General features: G+C 43.0%; 1 protein-coding gene across 1 annotated transcript; it reads right to left on the reverse strand.

Moving 5' to 3' along the window:
* Window positions 1-13844: 13844 nt before the first annotated feature.
* LOC149948468 (uncharacterized) lies at window positions 13845-18610 on the reverse strand. The gene is made up of 7 exons (XM_090172099.1): window positions 18247-18610; window positions 18145-18187; window positions 18018-18074; window positions 17685-17953; window positions 17468-17627; window positions 17283-17407; window positions 13845-14155 (listed from the first exon to the last, which is right to left on the reverse strand). The coding sequence occupies exons 1-7, from the start codon at window positions 18493-18495 to the stop codon at window positions 13928-13930; spliced, it is 1131 nt and encodes a 376-aa protein (XP_090028225.1). The 5' UTR covers window positions 18496-18610; the 3' UTR covers window positions 13845-13927.
* Between the last annotated feature and the right edge of the window lie 93 nt (window positions 18611-18703).

The following is an 18703-nucleotide window of genomic DNA, read 5'->3' on the forward strand; positions in this document are numbered from 1 at the left end:
ACAGGCTTTTTTGACGTCGTAGCACTGGACGTCCAAGCTGCACTTGACCCTCTTAACTGGCCCGAGGGTATAGTCACCCCCCGGAGTGAACGTTCACCGACTAAGCGGGAGCCAGTTCTCTGGGGACAAAAATCCGACCCCTCTCACGCCCACCTTGTCTCCAAAGTAGAAAGGAGTCTCCTTTTGTCTCACGCACACATTGACACCACAGTCGCCCAGGTTGAAACCCACCTGCATCAACTCGATCTTCACCCACTCGCCGTTCAGTTGGTGCCGAGCTCTGGGCGGCCTAGTCACGCATCCTTCAAAATAACTCTTCCTGCCCAGGAAGTAAAACTAGCCTACAGACCAGAAAATTGGGCCAAGGGCATAACGATAGGCCCATTTCGTCCTTCTATCACCCTACAGCACGCCGACAATCCTCCTGAGACGCCAACGCCCAGTTGTTGACGCGACATGAATAACCAATCAATCCTCTATACTAACTTAAATTCCATATGTAACAAATTCTACGGTCTAAGAGCCCATATTGACGCCCACCAACCCTTCGTCGTTGCAGCTACTGAAATGTATGGTCCTTCCTTTACGGTTTACCGGAAGGACAGGAACAGACATGGTGGCGGTGTCTGCTTAGCCATCGGCACAGCCTACAACTCCTATCCCCTTGATCTTGTAACAACATATTTGAAGACATACCGAAGAATCTGAGAAATAGATATTTTTAATAGATATTTTTGAAGGCTAACATTCCATATCCGATAGGTTGCGGTTATTCTTAGGATTTATTTTTCCCCTTTTAACTTTCTCGCGTTAATGAATCCTCGACCTAGTTTTCCTAGAAGTCAGTTTTATGGCACCCCGATTGTTGACGCTGGCCGTAAGAAGCTTTTTCTAGCTCTCACTTCAAAGTGGTCCGCATGTGCTTTTAAAGAAAAGAGAACGAGCCACTGGTAGGGAGTTCCCGGGAAGCCTTGTGGCCAAAGGTAGCCTTAGTTCCCCCTGCGTTATTATCTCGCTTCTATTCTCTCGCCTTTCGGCATAGCAAGTATTTTCCCTCAGTAGCGATTCTTCCGATAGATTCAAAATCAATTAACCCACTCCCCCTCCCTAACTTTTATTGCAGAGTGCCATATTGGGGTTGCCATTACCCAGTTCGGAGAAATTCTCCATTGTATCTGTTTTGTTGTGAAACACTATTTTAAGATGTGATTTATGCCTGGTGTCTTGGTGGCACCAGGGTTTGACGTTATTTTAAGTTTTGATATATGGTGAACGATACGAGTGCCCCTTTGATATGTTCCGACGGTTGGTACGGATATGATAATTAGCGTCATGACGCCTATGCCCCTGAATGGATGAATCCATCGAACGTTTTTAAAAAGGAGGTCACCGATTGGGGCCTTTGAAAATGACCTCATGGATCACGTGAACAGGGTTTTGATAAAAAGCACGGACTCTGGTTTTTAACAAAGGAAGAGACGGCTGGCCGGTGAGCGAAAGCTTTGAGTTCCCGGAAGATAAATAAAAAGTGCGACGGACTTAACAGTTTTAACTTGTTCTCGCCCCGAAGCTTCTTTCCTGAGCTTTAGTTCGGAAATGAAAAAGGGTCGTGGCCGTGAGAGAAAGCCTCGGTATGGTAGCTTTAAGTAGTCGACCGTAGAAGCGCGACTGAGTCACAAAATGTGTGCCAAAGTGTGTGAAGCGAACTGTGCGTGATAACGCGACCGTCAAGCCGAGGAGAGCCGAAATCACTTGATCCAGCCCTGGACTCGAAAACTTAAGTATTCTTAACAACTAGTTAACGGTGGAAATTATACCGTAAACCAGCCGTTCGCAAGGGGTGAAAAGGGAGTGAAATGTTTAAGGTTTCTTAATGTTTGATTAATGTTTTCAATGTGTTAGTATTATTAGTGGATAGTATTTCGCATGACTGTTATTGGTTTCAATGTGTTATTAAAGTTCTCGTTTACTAATTCAATTAATGGCAACCCTTAGTATTAAATTTAAGCTCATACCTTAGACAACAGTTAGTGTCGTGAACAGCGAAATAAAAGACGCGAACTTTTCCGACATAAAAACCGGTAAACCTTTTTCCTCTTATTTCAAAACAGAACTGGCCGTTAATTTATTTTTACACGCGCAAAAAATAACACCTTTTTTAACAGCAACCAAAAACTCACTTTCACGCGCGCGTGCGCTATATAAACATTTGAAAACGAATATAGGTACATGTACTATACAAAATTACGATGTGTACAACCGAACATTCCGCCCGCCTTGAAATAACGAATTTCAAATGAGATAGTAAAAGTCCGAAAAGTTACATTTGCATACATAAATAACCCTTAGTAAACAGTTTGAATACAATTAAAATCAGTCTAGTGGTAACTGGCATAATTTAACTACGGGTCTTTTCAGTGATTTGTCAGAGGTTCTGAGAGTTACGACGCGAACTTGATTGTCTTGTCCTGGATGAAGTTCAGTGATTCTTGCCATTCTCCACTTGGTTGGAGGTAAATCTTCATCTTTGAGCAAGACCAAGTCGCCGACTCGTAGATTCGGTTTTGGTGTAGTCCACTTTGGACGTTGTTGAAGGCGAGAGAGGAATTCATTTCGCCAACGGTTCCAAAAGTGCTGCAGTACTTGTTGGCCCAATTGCCAACGTGACAGGCGGTTGACGTTTTCAGAAGTGAGATCTGGTTCGGGTATTGCGGTGAGCGCATCTCCGATTAGGAAATGTCCAGGTGTCAACGCATTGAAGTCGTTTGGATCCGAGCTTAACGCCGTTAACGGACGTGAATTTAAGCAAGCTTCGATTTGGCAAAGAAGCGTTTGCATTTCTTCAAAGTTTAGAACCATGGTGCCAAGAACTCGTTTCAGATGATACTTGACGGACTTCACCCCGACTTCCCAGAGGCCTCCAAAATGTGGCGCTGCAGGCGGGTTGAAGTGCCAATTAATTCCTTCGTCTGCGAGCCATCGTGATACTTGATCGTTGTTGTTTGTAGAGACTATGAATTTGATGAATGTTTTCATCTCTCGATCGGCTCCTGTAAAGTTGGTTCCACAGTCGCTGTAAATGTTGGCGCATTTTCCTCGTCGAGCAACAAAGCGTTTCAATGCTGCCAGAAATGCTTCGGTGGTCATGTCACTGACAAGTTCAAGATGAATTGATCTTGTGATAAAGCAAGCGAAGACGGCAATGTATCTCTTAAACCTGAGGTGACTTCGTCCCTTCATTAGTTTAAGGGTAAATGGTCCTACGTAGTCGACTCCACACTTCAAAAATGGCCGAGCAGGATTTACTCTCGCTGGTGGTAAATCGCCCATAAGTTGCTTTACAGTGACTGCCTGCTGTCGTACACATGAAACACATCTTCTGATATGGAAACGTATGGCATCACGAAGACCGACGATCCAATAACGTTTCTGTAAGACAGAAGTTAGTAGTTGAGCACCTCCGTGAAAATGTTTTTCGTGCTCGTGTTGTATTAGAAGTTCTGTTAATTTGCTCTGTCTCGGTAACAGTGCCGGATGCCTTTGTTCGTATGGTAAGTTGGAGTGGCAAAGTCTGCCACCAACTCTAAGAATCCCATCTTGATCGATGTACGGACGCATCGAAAGGATTTTACTTTTCCGTGGTAATTCCTTGTTTTGTTTAAGGCAAGCTATCTCTTCGTTAAAACTGTTGCTTTGGACGACCCGAATCCAATGGGATAGCGCCTTTTCGTTCTCTTCCTTCGATAAAGGTCCAGTAATCCTCAATTCTGTCGCATTTCGCGAATTGAAGACAAAACGTAGAATGTAGGCGGTGATATGAATGAGTTTTTTAAGCGCTGAAAATTTGGAAAGGAGCGTGAAATCCATTTGATGATGTGTTACTAACGAAATAATTCGTCTTTCCTCGGATAAACATTCATTTGGCTCTGAGAGTTCATGTAGTTCTTGCGTTGTTGCGGCGAAAATAAGGCACTGCGGTCCATGCCACCAGAGACCATGATTTCCCAGTTCGCTAGCGGATATTCCTCGAGAAGCGCAATCTGCAGGGTTGTTGTCTCCTGCAATGTGATGCCATTGCGCTCTCGGTAGTTTCTCGTGGATTTCTGACACTCGATTGGCTACGAACGTTTTCCAACGTTGCGGTGGAGCTTTCAACCAAGCTAGGACGATTGTTGAGTCCGACCAGCAATGAACATCAGCTATATCCAATCTCAATGACTCCCTGATCAGTTGAATCAGAGAAGCCAAAAGTAATGCACCAGATAATTCCAGTCTCGGAAGTGTGATTTGTTTGAGCGGAGCGACTCTTGTTTTCGCAGCGATCAGTTGTATTTTGATTTGTCCGTTGTTAATCACCGTGGTCAGGTATACGGCAGCTGCGTACGCTTTCTCCGATGCGTCACAAAATCCATGCAGGCTAATGTCTGTAGCATTAGCTTGCGAAATGTGCCGTTGAACCGTAATGTTTTCAATTTCTGGTAAATCGGTTCGAAACGACCTCCATTTAGCTTCAAGTGGTTGGGGAAGTTGCTCATCCCAATTCAATTTTAGCTGCCACATTTCCTGTAACATCAGTTTCGCTCGAACGGTTACTGGTGCCAACAGTCCCAGAGGATCGAATATCCTTGCTGTATCCGAAAGAATCGTACGTTTAGTGATTGAACTTCTTGACGCTGGAGAAGTAACCATAAACGAGAAATTATCAGCCGAAGGAGTCCAATATAGGCCGAGAGTCTTGACTGATTCGTCGTTCTCGATGCATAGTGGCTTTTGTAAATCCTTCATGTTGGCTGGTAGTGTATCCAATAATGCAGCTTCATTCGACGCCCATTTCCTTATTTCAAATCCTGCTTGAGATGTAGCTTGAATGATTTCTGACTGAAGTCTTAAAACGTTCTCAATCGTTTCGTCTCCCGTCATTAGATCGTCCATGTAGAAGTCATTTTGTAAAGCCGAAGATGCCAACGGAAGTGTCTCTTTCACGTCATGGCCGAGTTGCTTCAAGACTTTAGTTGCTAGGTATGGCGCTGATGCGGTTCCATATGTAACCGTTAGCAAACGGTATTCGAGCAAGGGTTCGTGTGAGTTGTTTCGCCAAACAATTCTTTGAAGATCGGAGTCGTCTGGATGTACTCTAATTTGACGAAACATTTTGGCAAGGTCTGCTTTCATTACAATGCGATGTTGACGAAAGCGAATAAGGAGGTTGACCAAATCATCTTGAAGTTTTGGCCCCACTAGCAGATGATCGTTTAGGGAAACTCCAGTTGTAGATTTGGCAGAGGCGTCGAACACCACACGAACTCTCGTGGTGGTACTGTCTTCTTTGAATACCGCATGATGAGGCACGTAGTAAGATGGATTGGTTTCGATTTTTATTTCATTCGAGGGAATGAGTTCCATATGTCCAAGGGCAATGTATTCCCCCATGAACTTGCGGTACTCCTCATAGAGATTCGGGTTAACACGTAGACGTCGTTCTAAGTGAGAGAATCGACGGATTGCCATTTGTTTAGAATCTCCAAGTTTTGGTGCATCGTTTATCTTTGGTAATCGTACAGTGAATCTTCCTGTAGAGTCACGTGTATGTGATTCTTCAAAGTTCTTTTCACATTGAATTTCTGTTGGAGATAGTATTCTTCGAGGCTGGATGTCTTCTAGCTCCCAAAGATGTTTCAAATCTGCTTCCAATGTACAATGGTGGACCTTTATTTTCGAACTTCTTCCGGCCATCAGCAATGGACCGGAAACTGCCCATCCGAAAAGAGTATTAAAGGCACCTGGAAGACCTTCTTTCCCCTTGCAAATGCCATCTTGTAAGAGCTCTAGATACACGTCAGCACCTAGTAAAATATCCACTTGTCCAGGGCTATGAAAAGTTGGATCAGCAAGTGTTAAGCCTTTCAAGTGTAGACAATTTCCAGGATCGAACGGACTGTTAGGTAAATAATCCGTGACCTTTTTCAGGACGATTGCCTCGACGATGACCTCCGACGTGTTAATGATATTTGACTGAATAATCACCATGACACTGCCTTGAGAGGTGTTCATTCCGGTTGCTCCAATTCCGTCAACTGAGACGTTGAAACGTGTTCGCTTCAATCTTAGTTTCCTCGTGAATTGTTCCGTGATGAAACTGGCTTGAGAACCCGAGTCCAGAAGCGCTCGGGCTGGATAAAGTTGCTCGTCAAGTCCCTTGACTTGGACCATTGCGGTTGCCAAGATAACTTGGGTTGATCCAATTATTTCACGAGATGGGCATGAAACTACACCGGAGGTTGCCTTCGTCTTCGTTAATTCCTTCTCTTGATGTAGAAGTGTGTTATGTCGTGCGTTGCATTTCCTACAATGACCAGATTTGCAGTCATTGCTTTGATGACCGGTTCGTAAGCAATTGAAACACATGGCACTCCTCTTGACCATGTTCCAACGCTCGTCCGAAGATGCATTCAGAAAATTGGTACATTTGTATACAGAGTGTGTTTCGTTGCAAAAGTGACACGTCTCGCTCAGAGCACCATGATGAGCCTTTGTACTCGGTCTCTGATGTAATGGAGGCTTCGACTTGATTGCAGTAGTTGTAGGCGGAGCTGCTGCTAAGGCTCTGGCCCGTTGTTCAAGAAATGTAACGAGATCCTCGAAAGTTGGTCTTTCGGTCCCCCTCAGGGAAAGTTCCCATTGTCGGCGAGATTCTGAATCCAGTTTTTCCTTTACAAGATGAAGTAGTATGGAGTCCCAATGTTGTACTGGTTCTTTGAGAACCTTGAGCGCCCTTATGCATTCGGCGGTGGTATCGATGAGCGTTCGTAAAGCGGATGAAGATTCTTGGATGACGTTAGTTTGACTGAAGAGACGTTTTACGTGTGCATCGATGATTTCCCGGGTATTGTTGAACCGATTGTTTAAGATATCCCAAGCCTCCAAATAGTTAGCGTCAGTTACCGGAATAGATTGAACGAGGAGCGCTGCTTCGTTTCGTAATGATGACTTCAAATACTGAAACTTCTGAGCTCCGGTGAGCGATTCGTTGTTGTGTACGGTGCCCGTGAAGAGATCGTGAAATGGAAGCCAATCGACGTAACCACCGCTGAATGATGGAAGTTCCAGCTTCGGTAAACGTACATCACTAGCTGGTCTGACTTGTCTCACTGGAATGTTTGCTGCTCTTTCATTCGATTCAGTGACGAGTAGGATTGTCAGATCTTCGAGTCGAGCGATTAGGGGGTTGTATTCATCTTCGTGATCCGCGAAATCGTCGTCGTCGGGATCGACATTTGCAACTACGGCATCTTGAACCTCATCCAAGTCTTTCGAAAGTTTTTCCACCTTGTCTACATACAGCTTCAAGGCGACGTCAGATAGATTCGTTGCTGTTTGACCCACCGCATTTTCAATCCTGGTGATCTGTCCCTTGATAGCTGCTCTTCTCCTCACCAGAACATCCATGATGACTTATGTTGATTCGTTTACGATCGGGATATGATCGATGGTTTAAACGGTTTCCAACGGAGAATCCACGCTAATTTTCACTGTCTCTCACGGAAAGATAGCCGATTCGATGATTAGTTGAGGAACATAATCAAGTTGACGAATGTATCCGGCTCGACGGACCAAAAAATGTCGTGAACAGCGAAATAAAAGACGCGAACTTTTCCGACATAAAAACCGGTAAACCTTTTTCCTCTTATTTCAAAACAGAACTGGCCGTTAATTTATTTTTACACGCGCAAAAAATAACACCTTTTTTAACAGCAACCAAAAACTCACTTTCACGCGCGCGTGCGCTATATAAACATTTGAAAACGAATATAGGTACATGTACTATACAAAATTACGATGTGTACAACCGAACATTTAGTCTTGCTAATCTCCCTGGTAACGCATTGGGTAATGTAGGCTTGGCCATGGGGTGTCCTTAAGGCTGGCAATGGTTAATTATTGCCTACAAGAAAAAGCCTGACAATCTCAAGACTACAGTGGAAGCTGTGGCCGCGAGAATTAACATTGGCCCGTCGTGTCTCTGCATTTGCTGCGTTTATCGCCCACCATCCGCTAAACCTACATACACAAAGCGCCTCAACGACCTGATAACTCGGTTGGCTACCATCTCCTCAGACCTCCTTATTATCGGCGATTTTAACTTCCCATCAATCAACTGGAGCTCTTCCTCTGAGGCTACTAGCTTCATTCACACCACCCTCGCAGCTAATCTCTCACAGAGTGTTAAGGAGCCCACCAGAGACAATTATTCTGGAGGTAACCTTCTAGACCTTGTACTGGTATCGGATCCCGATCTCATCGGCCGGGTCGACCATCTCCCCGGTATCGCGGATCACGACTTCCTTTTGTTTAAGGTCCGGAAAGTGAGCCCACCTCCCCGCAAGCCACCACGTAGCGTTCCCAACTTCAACAAGGCTGACTACCGTGCCATTTCGGCGACCTTATCGCAAGTGACTGTAACTCAAGCCACCTCGGTTCATGACGCTTGGGCCACTAACAAGGCGGCCCTTCACTCTGCTGTACTCTCTCACGTCCCTTTGAAGAAACTATCCTCATGGCATAACCTGCCGTGGGTAGGTCAGTCTCTCCGCCGACTCATTCGCATTACGAAGCGCCGCTATAATAGGGCTCGAAAATACCCTTCCGCTTGTAACCAGCAGAAATTCTCCCATCACCGCTCCATTGTCAAATTCGCTCTTCGTGCTGCACGTACCCATCACATGGACCGAGTGGCATCAGATCTCACTAACAACAGGCGACAGTTTTACCAGCTTGTTTCCCAAAAAGCCAAGCACTCTGGTATCCCTGGCCTTCATGGCCCGGAGGGTGCTATCACCTGCGCAGAGTCTAAAGCCAAACTGCTGGCCGAAACCTTTCAATGCACAATCCCTGTTCACACATTTGAAACGGTCTCCCTTCTGCCGCCCCGATGTTCTGTAATGCCTCCGGTCATCTTCACGGAGCAAGGCGTACAACGTCTACTGCAGTGCGGCAAGTCTTTTAAGACTGCGGGCCCTGACGGAATTCCCGCTGCTGTCTTGAAGAACTGTGCCGTGGCCCTGGCTGCTACCCTAACGCAGCTTTTCCAACTCTCGTACGACTCTGGGAGTATTCCTACTGATTGGAGCACAGCTAATGTGACTCCCGTTCCAAAGGGCGGTGACAAATCAACTCCGTGTGAATACCGCCCGATTGCACTACTTTCCCTGGTGCTCAAGGCTGATGAACATATAGTGGCTTTGGACATAACCTCCCACCTTCAAGCCCATGATGTTCTGCAGCCTTACCAACATGGTTTTCGCAGCGGCTTTAGTACGGAAACTCAACTACTTTGCTGCGTTGAAGATAGGTTCGACGGGCTGGAACGTGCTGGACGTGTTGGCATAATCTTCCTCGATTTCCGTAGAGCATTTGACTCTGTCTCTCACGAACTCTTAAAAGCCAAGCTCCACTCCTATGACATTAGGGGCCAGACCTTGCTTTGGTTGGCTGCCTACCTTCAAAACCGACGCTTCCGTGTTGTGATTCCAGGGGCTGGGTCCGACTAGCTTCCTGCGGCCTCTGGTGTTCCACAGGGCTCAGTCCTTGGCCCCCTTTTATTCGTCATTTTCATAAACAACATTGGGGACCATGTTATCTCCCGACTGTATATCTTCGTCGACGATGTTGCGCTCTCAAGAACCGTTTTCGCCCCCACCGATGTTATTACCCTACAAGAGGATCTCAATCGTATTCTGTCTTGGAGTGACTCTAACAGGCTACCTCTAAATGCCTCCAAATGCTCAGTCCTCTCCCTTCACCACTCAGGGCAGCCAGCTCACTCTCCCCACTACACCTTGGGGGATATCGAACTGAAGTCCGTCACCTCCCAAAAATACCTTGGGGTAACGCTATCCTGTACCCTTGATTGGAATCCTCATATCTCGACCATCACTTCCAAAGCCGCCCGTGCCCTAGGTTTTGTGCGCCGACACCTCTCACATTGCTCCTTCCAGACAAAAACCCTCGCTGTTAAAACATATGTCCTCCCCATTCTGGAGTATTGTTCCCCAGTCTGGTCCCCCAACACCGCCAGCGGCATGCATACCATTGAAACCATCCAACGTAAAGCTCTCCGTTTTGTTGCCAACATCGGTTTCTCTTGGAGTACAAGCATGACGCGAGTCTTGAAAAACTTTAAATGGGACTCCCTCTCGGACCGTCGCCGCGTCAAACGCCTCGCAATAGTAAACAGTATTATTCACCGCTCCAACGGAGCCCTGGCCCCGCTTACGTCCACCATCTCGTCTTGGCGTCGAGCTCCGCGCGGAATGAAATCCGCGGCCCTCATTCTTCCTGGCTTTCGACTCTCCGTCCACAGGCATTCCTTCCTCCCCTCTTCGATCCGTGACTGGAACTCTCTCCCGGACTTCCTAAAGTCCATTCCCAACCCCAAACAGTTTCGCAAAGAGCTAACTGAGTTCCTAGGACTTTATATTTAACACGTTTACATGTAATAATGTAATACATAACTCCTTTATTTTGTTTTATTTCCCTTGTATCTCCCTCACATTGTACTGTTTTCCTGTACATACAAACTGTATATAATATCTCCTCTGTATATGTATAATTTGTATTGTCCACTGTCTTAAAGTGATGGGTCTTAACAAGGAGACATCCCGAAGTGTAACCCACCGATTTTGTTCAAACTCGGGGGATTGGTAGACCTTCATGTATCATGAAAAATCCTAAAGGGAATTAATTCAATGGGCAACCGTTTTGCCATGGCAACGAAAAATGTTTTTGACAACACAAAATATTAAATTTTCCCATTGAAAATAACATGGGATTTTGACCTCAAATTGATCAACAGTTGATCAATTTTGATGTTTTTTGGTCAATTTTTTTCTATTTTTGGCATTTTCAAAATTTTGAAATTTGTTAAATTTTTCACAGGGGGGTCCTAGGAATCGGTCAGAATCCCATGTTATTTTCAATGGGAAAATTTCCATTAGTTGTTGTCAAAAACATTTTTCGTTGCCATGTCCAAACGGTTGCCCATTGAATTAATTCCCTGTAGGATTTTTAAAGTTACATGAAGGTCTATCAATCCCCCGAGTTTGAACAAAATCGGTGGGTTACACTTCGGGATGTCTCCTTGTTAGACCTCTTGTTGAGCAATAAAAGAACTAAAGAACTAAAGAACCGTTTTTGCTACAAGTTCTTTAGCAATTCTTTTCTTATCAAGAAAGCTTTCCATTTCTCAAGGATAACCTCCGGAGATGCACCATGTCGGTAATTTCTTTCTTGAGCGTCTGGGCTACATTTTTCTTCTTTAGAGTAAGAAGACCTTTTCACACGAGCCAACTTTTCAAATCAAAATGCTGAGTCAGCAAAAATGGATCAGTGATCCATTTTTTCTCGCGTACGTTTTTGGTGGATCAACTCATCGAACTTTTATTCACAAGAACCAACTAGTTGACTCATCTAGTTGGGTCAAAAAGTTGGCTCGTGTGACAAGGCCTTAAGTTTCACGGCCATAATAAAATCCGAATAAGTGGTAAGTACCTCGCTCAGTTTTCCATCTCTTTACTATAGGCTTTCATTTCATCAACATTGTCAAAATCCCAAAATTATTTCCTGCGCGAGGCCTATCCAGACCCTGGATAGACACTAGACTGGAGAGTGAAATCAACAGATTAAATTCTGATCACTGACCAACCTTTTTTTCCAGCCTCATCAATGTTGATAACGGGGTAAGTTCTTCGCTCAGAAAGACATAATTAATCGATGTCCTGACCTTTTTAGCGTGAAACGTTACTTTGCCATTGCCACAATACAAAATATTTCCGATTGTTAATCTATGTCTTTCAGTAAACTCCTTAAGAGTTTCCCATTTGCTCAATCCTTGCCATCCAATTCTGTCAAGTGGGCATTCATTATTATTTTTATTAATATTAATGCTCTTTGTTAATACAAAAAATAAAACCGAGATAACGTTATATAAGTTATTTTTTTTAGCTTAGATCTAATCAAGAATGTATTTATTTATACTCAGGGAGAATGAATAAGTCGAGATTATTTTAAGCATTTCTCCAATTCCACTTGCATGCGGAAGTTTGTGTGCCGCTTAAACACCAGGTTTACGTTGGATATGCTATAGTACGGAATAATTGCATTAGCGTCTAATACTATAACAAAACTTTATCTGCTTTTTTATATAGAGATGATGATTGTCATGAAAATTGAAAAGAAGATGAAATTAATGAAGATGAGCTTGCCACGGCGGTAGTTTGTATCAGGGATAGTTTACCTCCGGTATATTTTGCCACGGGTATAGCTTGCCACGGTGGTAGTTTGTATCAGTGATAGTTTGCCACGGGTATAGCTTGCCACGGCGGTAGTTTGCCTCCGGTATATTTTGCCCCGAGTATAGCTTGCCACGGCGGTAGTTTGTATCAAGGATAGTTTGCCTCCGGTATATTTTGCCACGGGTATAGCTAGCCACGGCGGTAGTTTGTATCAGGGATAGTTTGCCACGGGTATAGCTTGCCACGGCGGTAGTTTGCCTCCGGTATATTTTGCCACGGGTATAGCTAGCCACGGCGGTAGTTTGTATCAGGGATAGTTTGCCTCCGGTATATTTTGCCACGGGTATAGCTTGCCACGGCGGTAGTTTGTATAAGGGATAGTTTGCCTCCGGTATATTTTGCCACGGGTATAGCTTGCCACGGCGGTAGTTTGTATCAGGGATAGTTTGCCTCCGGTATATTTTGCCACGTGTATCGCTTGCCACGGCGGTAGTTTGTATCAGTGATAGTTTGCCACGGGTATAGCTTGCCACGGCAGTAGTTTGCCTCCGGTATATTTTGCCCCGAGTATAGCTTGCCACGGCGGTAGTTTGTATCAAGGATAGTTTTCCTCCGGTATATTTTGCCACGGGTATAGCTAGCCACGGCGGTAGTTTGTATCAGGGATAGTTTGCCTCCGGTATAGCTTGCCACGGCGGTAGTTTGTATAAGGGATAGTTTGCCTCCGGTATATTTTGCCACGGGTATAGCTGGCCACGGCGGTAGTTTGTATCAGGGATAGTTTGCCTCCGGTATAGCTGGCCACGGCAGTAGTTTGTATCAGGGATAGTTTGTCTCCGGTATATTTTGCCACGGGTATAGCTAGCCACGGCGGTAGTTTGTATCAGGGATAGTTTGCCTCCGGTATATTTTGACACGGGTATAGCTGGTCACGGCGGTAGTTTGTATCAGGGATAGTTTGCCTCCGGTATAGCTGGCCACGGCAGTAGTTTGTATCAGGGATAGTTTGTCTCCGGTATATTTTGCCACGGGTATAGCATGCCACGGCGGTAGTTTGTATCAGGGATAGTTTGTCTCCGGTATATTTTGCCACGGGTATAGCTTGCCACGGCGGTAGTTTGTATCAGGGATAGATTGCCTCCAGTATATTTTGCCACGGATGTAGTTTGTATCGGTTATACTTGGCCTTCGGTATATCTTGCAACGAAAGTATTTTGTAACGGTGTTAGAGTTTTCTTGGGAATTATTAGTTTTCAGGATACCTCGTCTCCGAGACAGTTTGTCTCTGGGATAATAAAGTTTTGAAAATGTGTTATCTCCGAGAGTATAAGTTGAGTATAGTTTTATAACAAGTATATGTTAAACATGATATAGAAATTTTCAGCTATAGCAAAAGTACACATATTTATTTTTGGCTATAGCTGAAAATTTCTTACTTTTGGCTATAGCAAATGTTTTTATTCTTAGCTTACAAAATGCGTATCTACCCAACGATGGAAGTGGTTACGAGTTCTCGTTGTTTTATTTTAACGCGTTAAAAGTAAATTTGGTCCGTTGGTTTAAAATCTTTATTCACAAAGGTTCGACAAATATTTAAAAGGACATTTATGAAATATGATAAAATAAGTTTTAAAATACTAACTCGTATCGTTCTTTTTCTCTCGTACGATGAAATCATTAACGGCACTCAATGGCAATGTTTCTAAAAACCCAGGTAAAGGGTGGATAAAAACGTCCGCGTTTACATTTTCACGTATCCCTTCTAAAATGTTGTCCCCCGACACTCGCAAAGTAGTTGTCCCCTGTTCTTCATTTAGGCCCACGTCATCTTCATCCTCGTTAAATCCGTGAAAATAAGCCACAACCTAAAATAATAATAATAATAAGCTAAGCCAAGGAACCGCACAGGTTAAAGCCAACTAGTGACTTAGCCAATTACCGGTGACCGGGTTAAATTGCTTAGTAGGGTTGTGCAAATTAAGAAGAATTGTTAACATACAATGGAAATATCGTTATAATAATAGTTTGAAAATATCAGTAGGGCAATAATATAAAAGTAAATTAAATAATCGTCCAAGATTTCATGTTGTTGACTGTCAGATAGGAAACAAGTAATGTAAAAAACATCCGTTATGCGATTTCAAACGCGATCGATGCACTTCGTGAGCCGGTCATTCATTAAGGATGTGTAAGCGACGACATTGAAATTTGGAAAGCAGCGTTTCCACCATAGGGTAAACCACTCACATAGAGGGGAAGGCTATTAGCGAAACTTGTTAACACTTTTGAAATAAACAAGTTGGCCTAAACGAAATGTACAATATCTGGCTAAAAAGTAAGTTTACACTCTAAAAGATTATATTTATTCACGCCTCTAAAACAAGTTGGCCCGTTAGGATTAATGTTTCATACACTTCCATAGGGCCTTCTACTCTGATGGTTACGCTTCAACCACAGGCGCGAAACCCTATCAGGTCCGAAACAGGGCGATAAAGAGTCTGAAGGTGACCTTCCAACAAATGGGTTCTATCGCTTTTATAGGCTATAAGTACCACTTCATGGTTCAACCGTTTTAGCATATTGCGATAGTATGGTAGCCAAGAGTCCAAATTGGGGGAGCTAAAGGCATCGACTTGATTGACGACCGAGTCTGCTGACTCACTCCCCTTAATTACACAGTGGCTGGGTCACCGGATAAGGATATACAGTGTGTTACGGAAAAGTACTTCATAAATTTTAGGGCGTGTACTTTGTGTCCTAATGAGTCAAAAATATCCTATGAACATGGATTCCTAAAATGCTTTGTTTCAGAGTTTTAGGCCCGCAAAAACCGGGACCCAAAACCACGAAATAGCCAGTAATGTGAAGTTCGGTATTCTGCCTTGAGCCCAATTGTTTCCATTTGTTTTTTAACGGTGAAGCGATAAACACAATAGAAAATGCCAAAAGTGCAATATTGAACTAGCCGAGGGGTCGGACATTTGGCCAAATCCCGTACAAAATTTGGAAAAAAATCCACAAATATAAAATCCAAGGATTTTGCTCTCATAGACTTTGTATGACAAATCCACAATAAAAAATCCTGGATTTTTAAAAAATCCAAAATCCCGTACACAAAACAGGCAAATGTCCGACCCCTCGGAACTAGCAGAAGTGTGCTAAGTCCTACAATGATTTTATTAATGCCAAGTTCCATTATTTCAAAGAATCGCCGGGAGTAGTGGCGTACTCCTGTAATCCAAAGCGTCTGGGAGGCAGAGTTTGTGGATGGCCGTTTGAGGAAGACTACCAATCCCCCAACGGGTGGTCGGAATACTTCCGCCACGGGTGTCCTCACCCCTGTCCCCACGTATCCCCCCGTTGGCGTGGCCTTTACACATATCTCGCCCTGATTATTCAAATGGATGAGAGGACTGAATTGTCCCACACGTCACAATCGAGTTTAATCGACACTGTTAAACATGGTCAGAAATTTTGGAAATAAGCCACTTGTAGAAGCTGAATGCCAATTTAGAGTATTTACCCCGATGGGTGTTGGGATAGTGCTTCTTATTTTGGAAAGCGCGCAAGAGCGACTTATACGCTTTTCAGACCAGGCTTCAAAACCTGGGTTATGTAAACCGAAGTATAACTTTTATAAAACATTTCAGCACAAAAAATAAACTTTGGTTCCATAAACGGAGGTTAAACCCGATCTTATGAGCCTAGTACGAATGTTACGGAAACGTGCCATTAGAAACAAGGTGCTTGTGGTTTCTGCATGATGGAGCTCCACCCCATTTTAGCCGCGACGTAAGAGCTAATCTTGACGCGACTTTTTCCTCTGGAGTTATCTTAAAGAATTAGTTTACAAGACTGAAGTTCGGGACGTTGGCGACCTGCGATAAGGCGTAATTGATGCCTGTGAAACTAACCGCTACACAGTTGGAATCTTTGAAAGAGTTCGAGAATCATTTGTAACTGTATTAGAGCCGGAGGTGGCCATTTTGAACAGTTTTTGTAATGTTTTAAATAAAATAGAAATTTGCATTTTTTTTTAAATAGAGCTAATACCCAAGGCACCACCTTCGACCACATAAGCAATGTTGCTTGTGCGTGATCGGGTTACAATGCGTAGGAGGGTGGTGGGAAGCCCTTCATGCCACGCGAGCCAACAGCTCCCTACACTAACTATTACTGTTAACCTCAGCAATTTTTATGGGAAGGGGAAACCGAAGATCTCGGGGGAAACGTCTTTAACCAGTGGGGAGAGAACTTACAAACTCTACGCAGGAGTGGTTTTGGATTTTCACCATTAAATTAAATCCATTGTAGGACTTATGACACTTAATACATCAGTTATGGCATGTTGATAGTTCAAGTAAAGCGGTCATAGGGTCTGTGCAGATAAGGACTTTGTTGTATGGAAAATTGTTTGAATGAATTAGCGCTGGTCAAATGGCATAATGTTCGCACCTATTGTCAAAGTGATAGAAAGAGGCCTCCAAAACTGGGAGGTCATCAGATTGGGAGGCGTCCATATAAACGACCAATGAGATAGCAGTTCGGTGTAGAGTAAGTTGCGAATAGAACGGGTTGGTTAGAACTTCCTTAGGGCAATCCCTTTTCGCTATTGGCAGATAATCAAATAATATCGAAATGTTGGGTGGGAGCTTCGAACAAGGCGCCTTCTGAGAGTGGCGTCTTCCTACACTTACTATTACTGTTAACCTCAGCAAGTTTTTATGGAAAGGGGAAACAGAAGAGCTCAGGGGAAAAACCCCCAACCAGCAGGTAGAGAATCTACAAACTCAACGTGGAAAGTGTCATAACCACTTTGCCACCCCACTTTCACCTTGTAATAACTTGTATCATTTATTTGAAATTCCCCGCGTGGTTTTCGCTCACTGTGGCGACATCTCGCTGGAAATTATTACTACTAACGACAATCAAACAATTATCAACTCCTGTTTTCCCTTAAGATAGTATTAAAATATTTAAAAAGTGCGTTACTTTTATTCGTAGATTATCCAGATCCGGCTGTTTATAATCCCCAAATGACAATCTTGAATACTTTCTTCGTTTTATAGATTCGTCGTTATTGAGATCATTGTAGTGTTTTGGCTTCTTCAAAAAATCTAGATTATAGGTAAACAATTCAATGAATCTGATTAAATTAAATAAATTGAGCAACTTACCCAGCTTCGGTTGTTTTTCCAGAATAGCTTCATGAACGTGAACTGATCCTTGATACATTTTGTTACCCTGTTGGCTAGCTAGCCCGTAAATTGCATATATGTTTTTCCCACTTAATGTTAAATCTATATAATTACTACCACTGAGCATCCCCGTTATAACCTGTTAAATAAATGATACATCAGTGTATTTTTAGGCAGAAGGTAATTGATTACTTACTTGCAAAACAATGTTTTGATATTTTTGATATTTTCTACCAGACATGAAAATAAAAGGTTGACCAGGGAAATACGTGATAAACAGTGATATTTCGTGCGAAACATTTTTTTTTCTTGTTGACATGCTCAATAATTGACGAATAGAGATGTACGTCCACATACCCTGCTTTATAAATCTGGAGTGCACTTCACTGTCAAAATCTGAACTTGTTAAATTTTGGGTCAAAAAATTTTGCACATGGTAGGCATTGTATATAAGCTGTGTGTCCTCTGTATGGTAATAAAATGTATTACTTTCTATTACCACAAAAATACATTTATAAGATATGAATACTTTTGTTTAAGATTTTGTACGTATGCCATTGTAACTTTTTAGCTTCTATTGCAAAGCCTAAAATTTGAAAATAGTAATATATTTTATTAGTTGTCACGTGACGCATAGATAAAACTTTATATGTTACTCGTTAACTTGATCGTTACAGCCATGTCCATTAAATTTATCTTCTGTAAAAATAATAGTAATTTGATAACTGAATCAAACCTTGCTTGTACTGTATAATTACGTTTTCCATGGCTAGGTTCACTATTTTGTTTGTCCATACCGCTTTTGTTTCATTTGGTTTACAAATATTATGAACCTTTTCTCCCATCTCCTCATCAAATTTCTTGACCAGCACTATTACTTCAGCTTTTCTCAGAGAGTTCAACTCATCTCGTAGCAATTTGATTTCGGTTTCTTCATAAAGAGCTTCAGTTGAAGCTGTAGTTGATGTTTCGTCACTTTCGTGTCCTGTATCACTCATTATAACCATTAATTACGCCAAATTTTATTACAAAAACCATCTAGAACTTTAAAATAACCGCTATCTTCGATTTTTGATTGTTTTTAATCGTGCCCGCTAAAAGGCGTGTCATACCGGTACAAATTGAAACTGTGGCGCCTTCTATCCCTGATTTTTGAGGTTTGAAACAATTGATGAGCAGTTGAGAACTTGAGAACTCCCACTTTCCTTTTTAGAC

Source organism: Leiobunum rupestre, chromosome 4, assembly GCF_980474605.1.
Source record: "Leiobunum rupestre chromosome 4, qqLeiRupe1.1.hap1, whole genome shotgun sequence".
In the NCBI taxonomy this organism is placed as follows: Eukaryota; Metazoa; Arthropoda; class Arachnida; order Opiliones; family Sclerosomatidae; genus Leiobunum; species Leiobunum rupestre.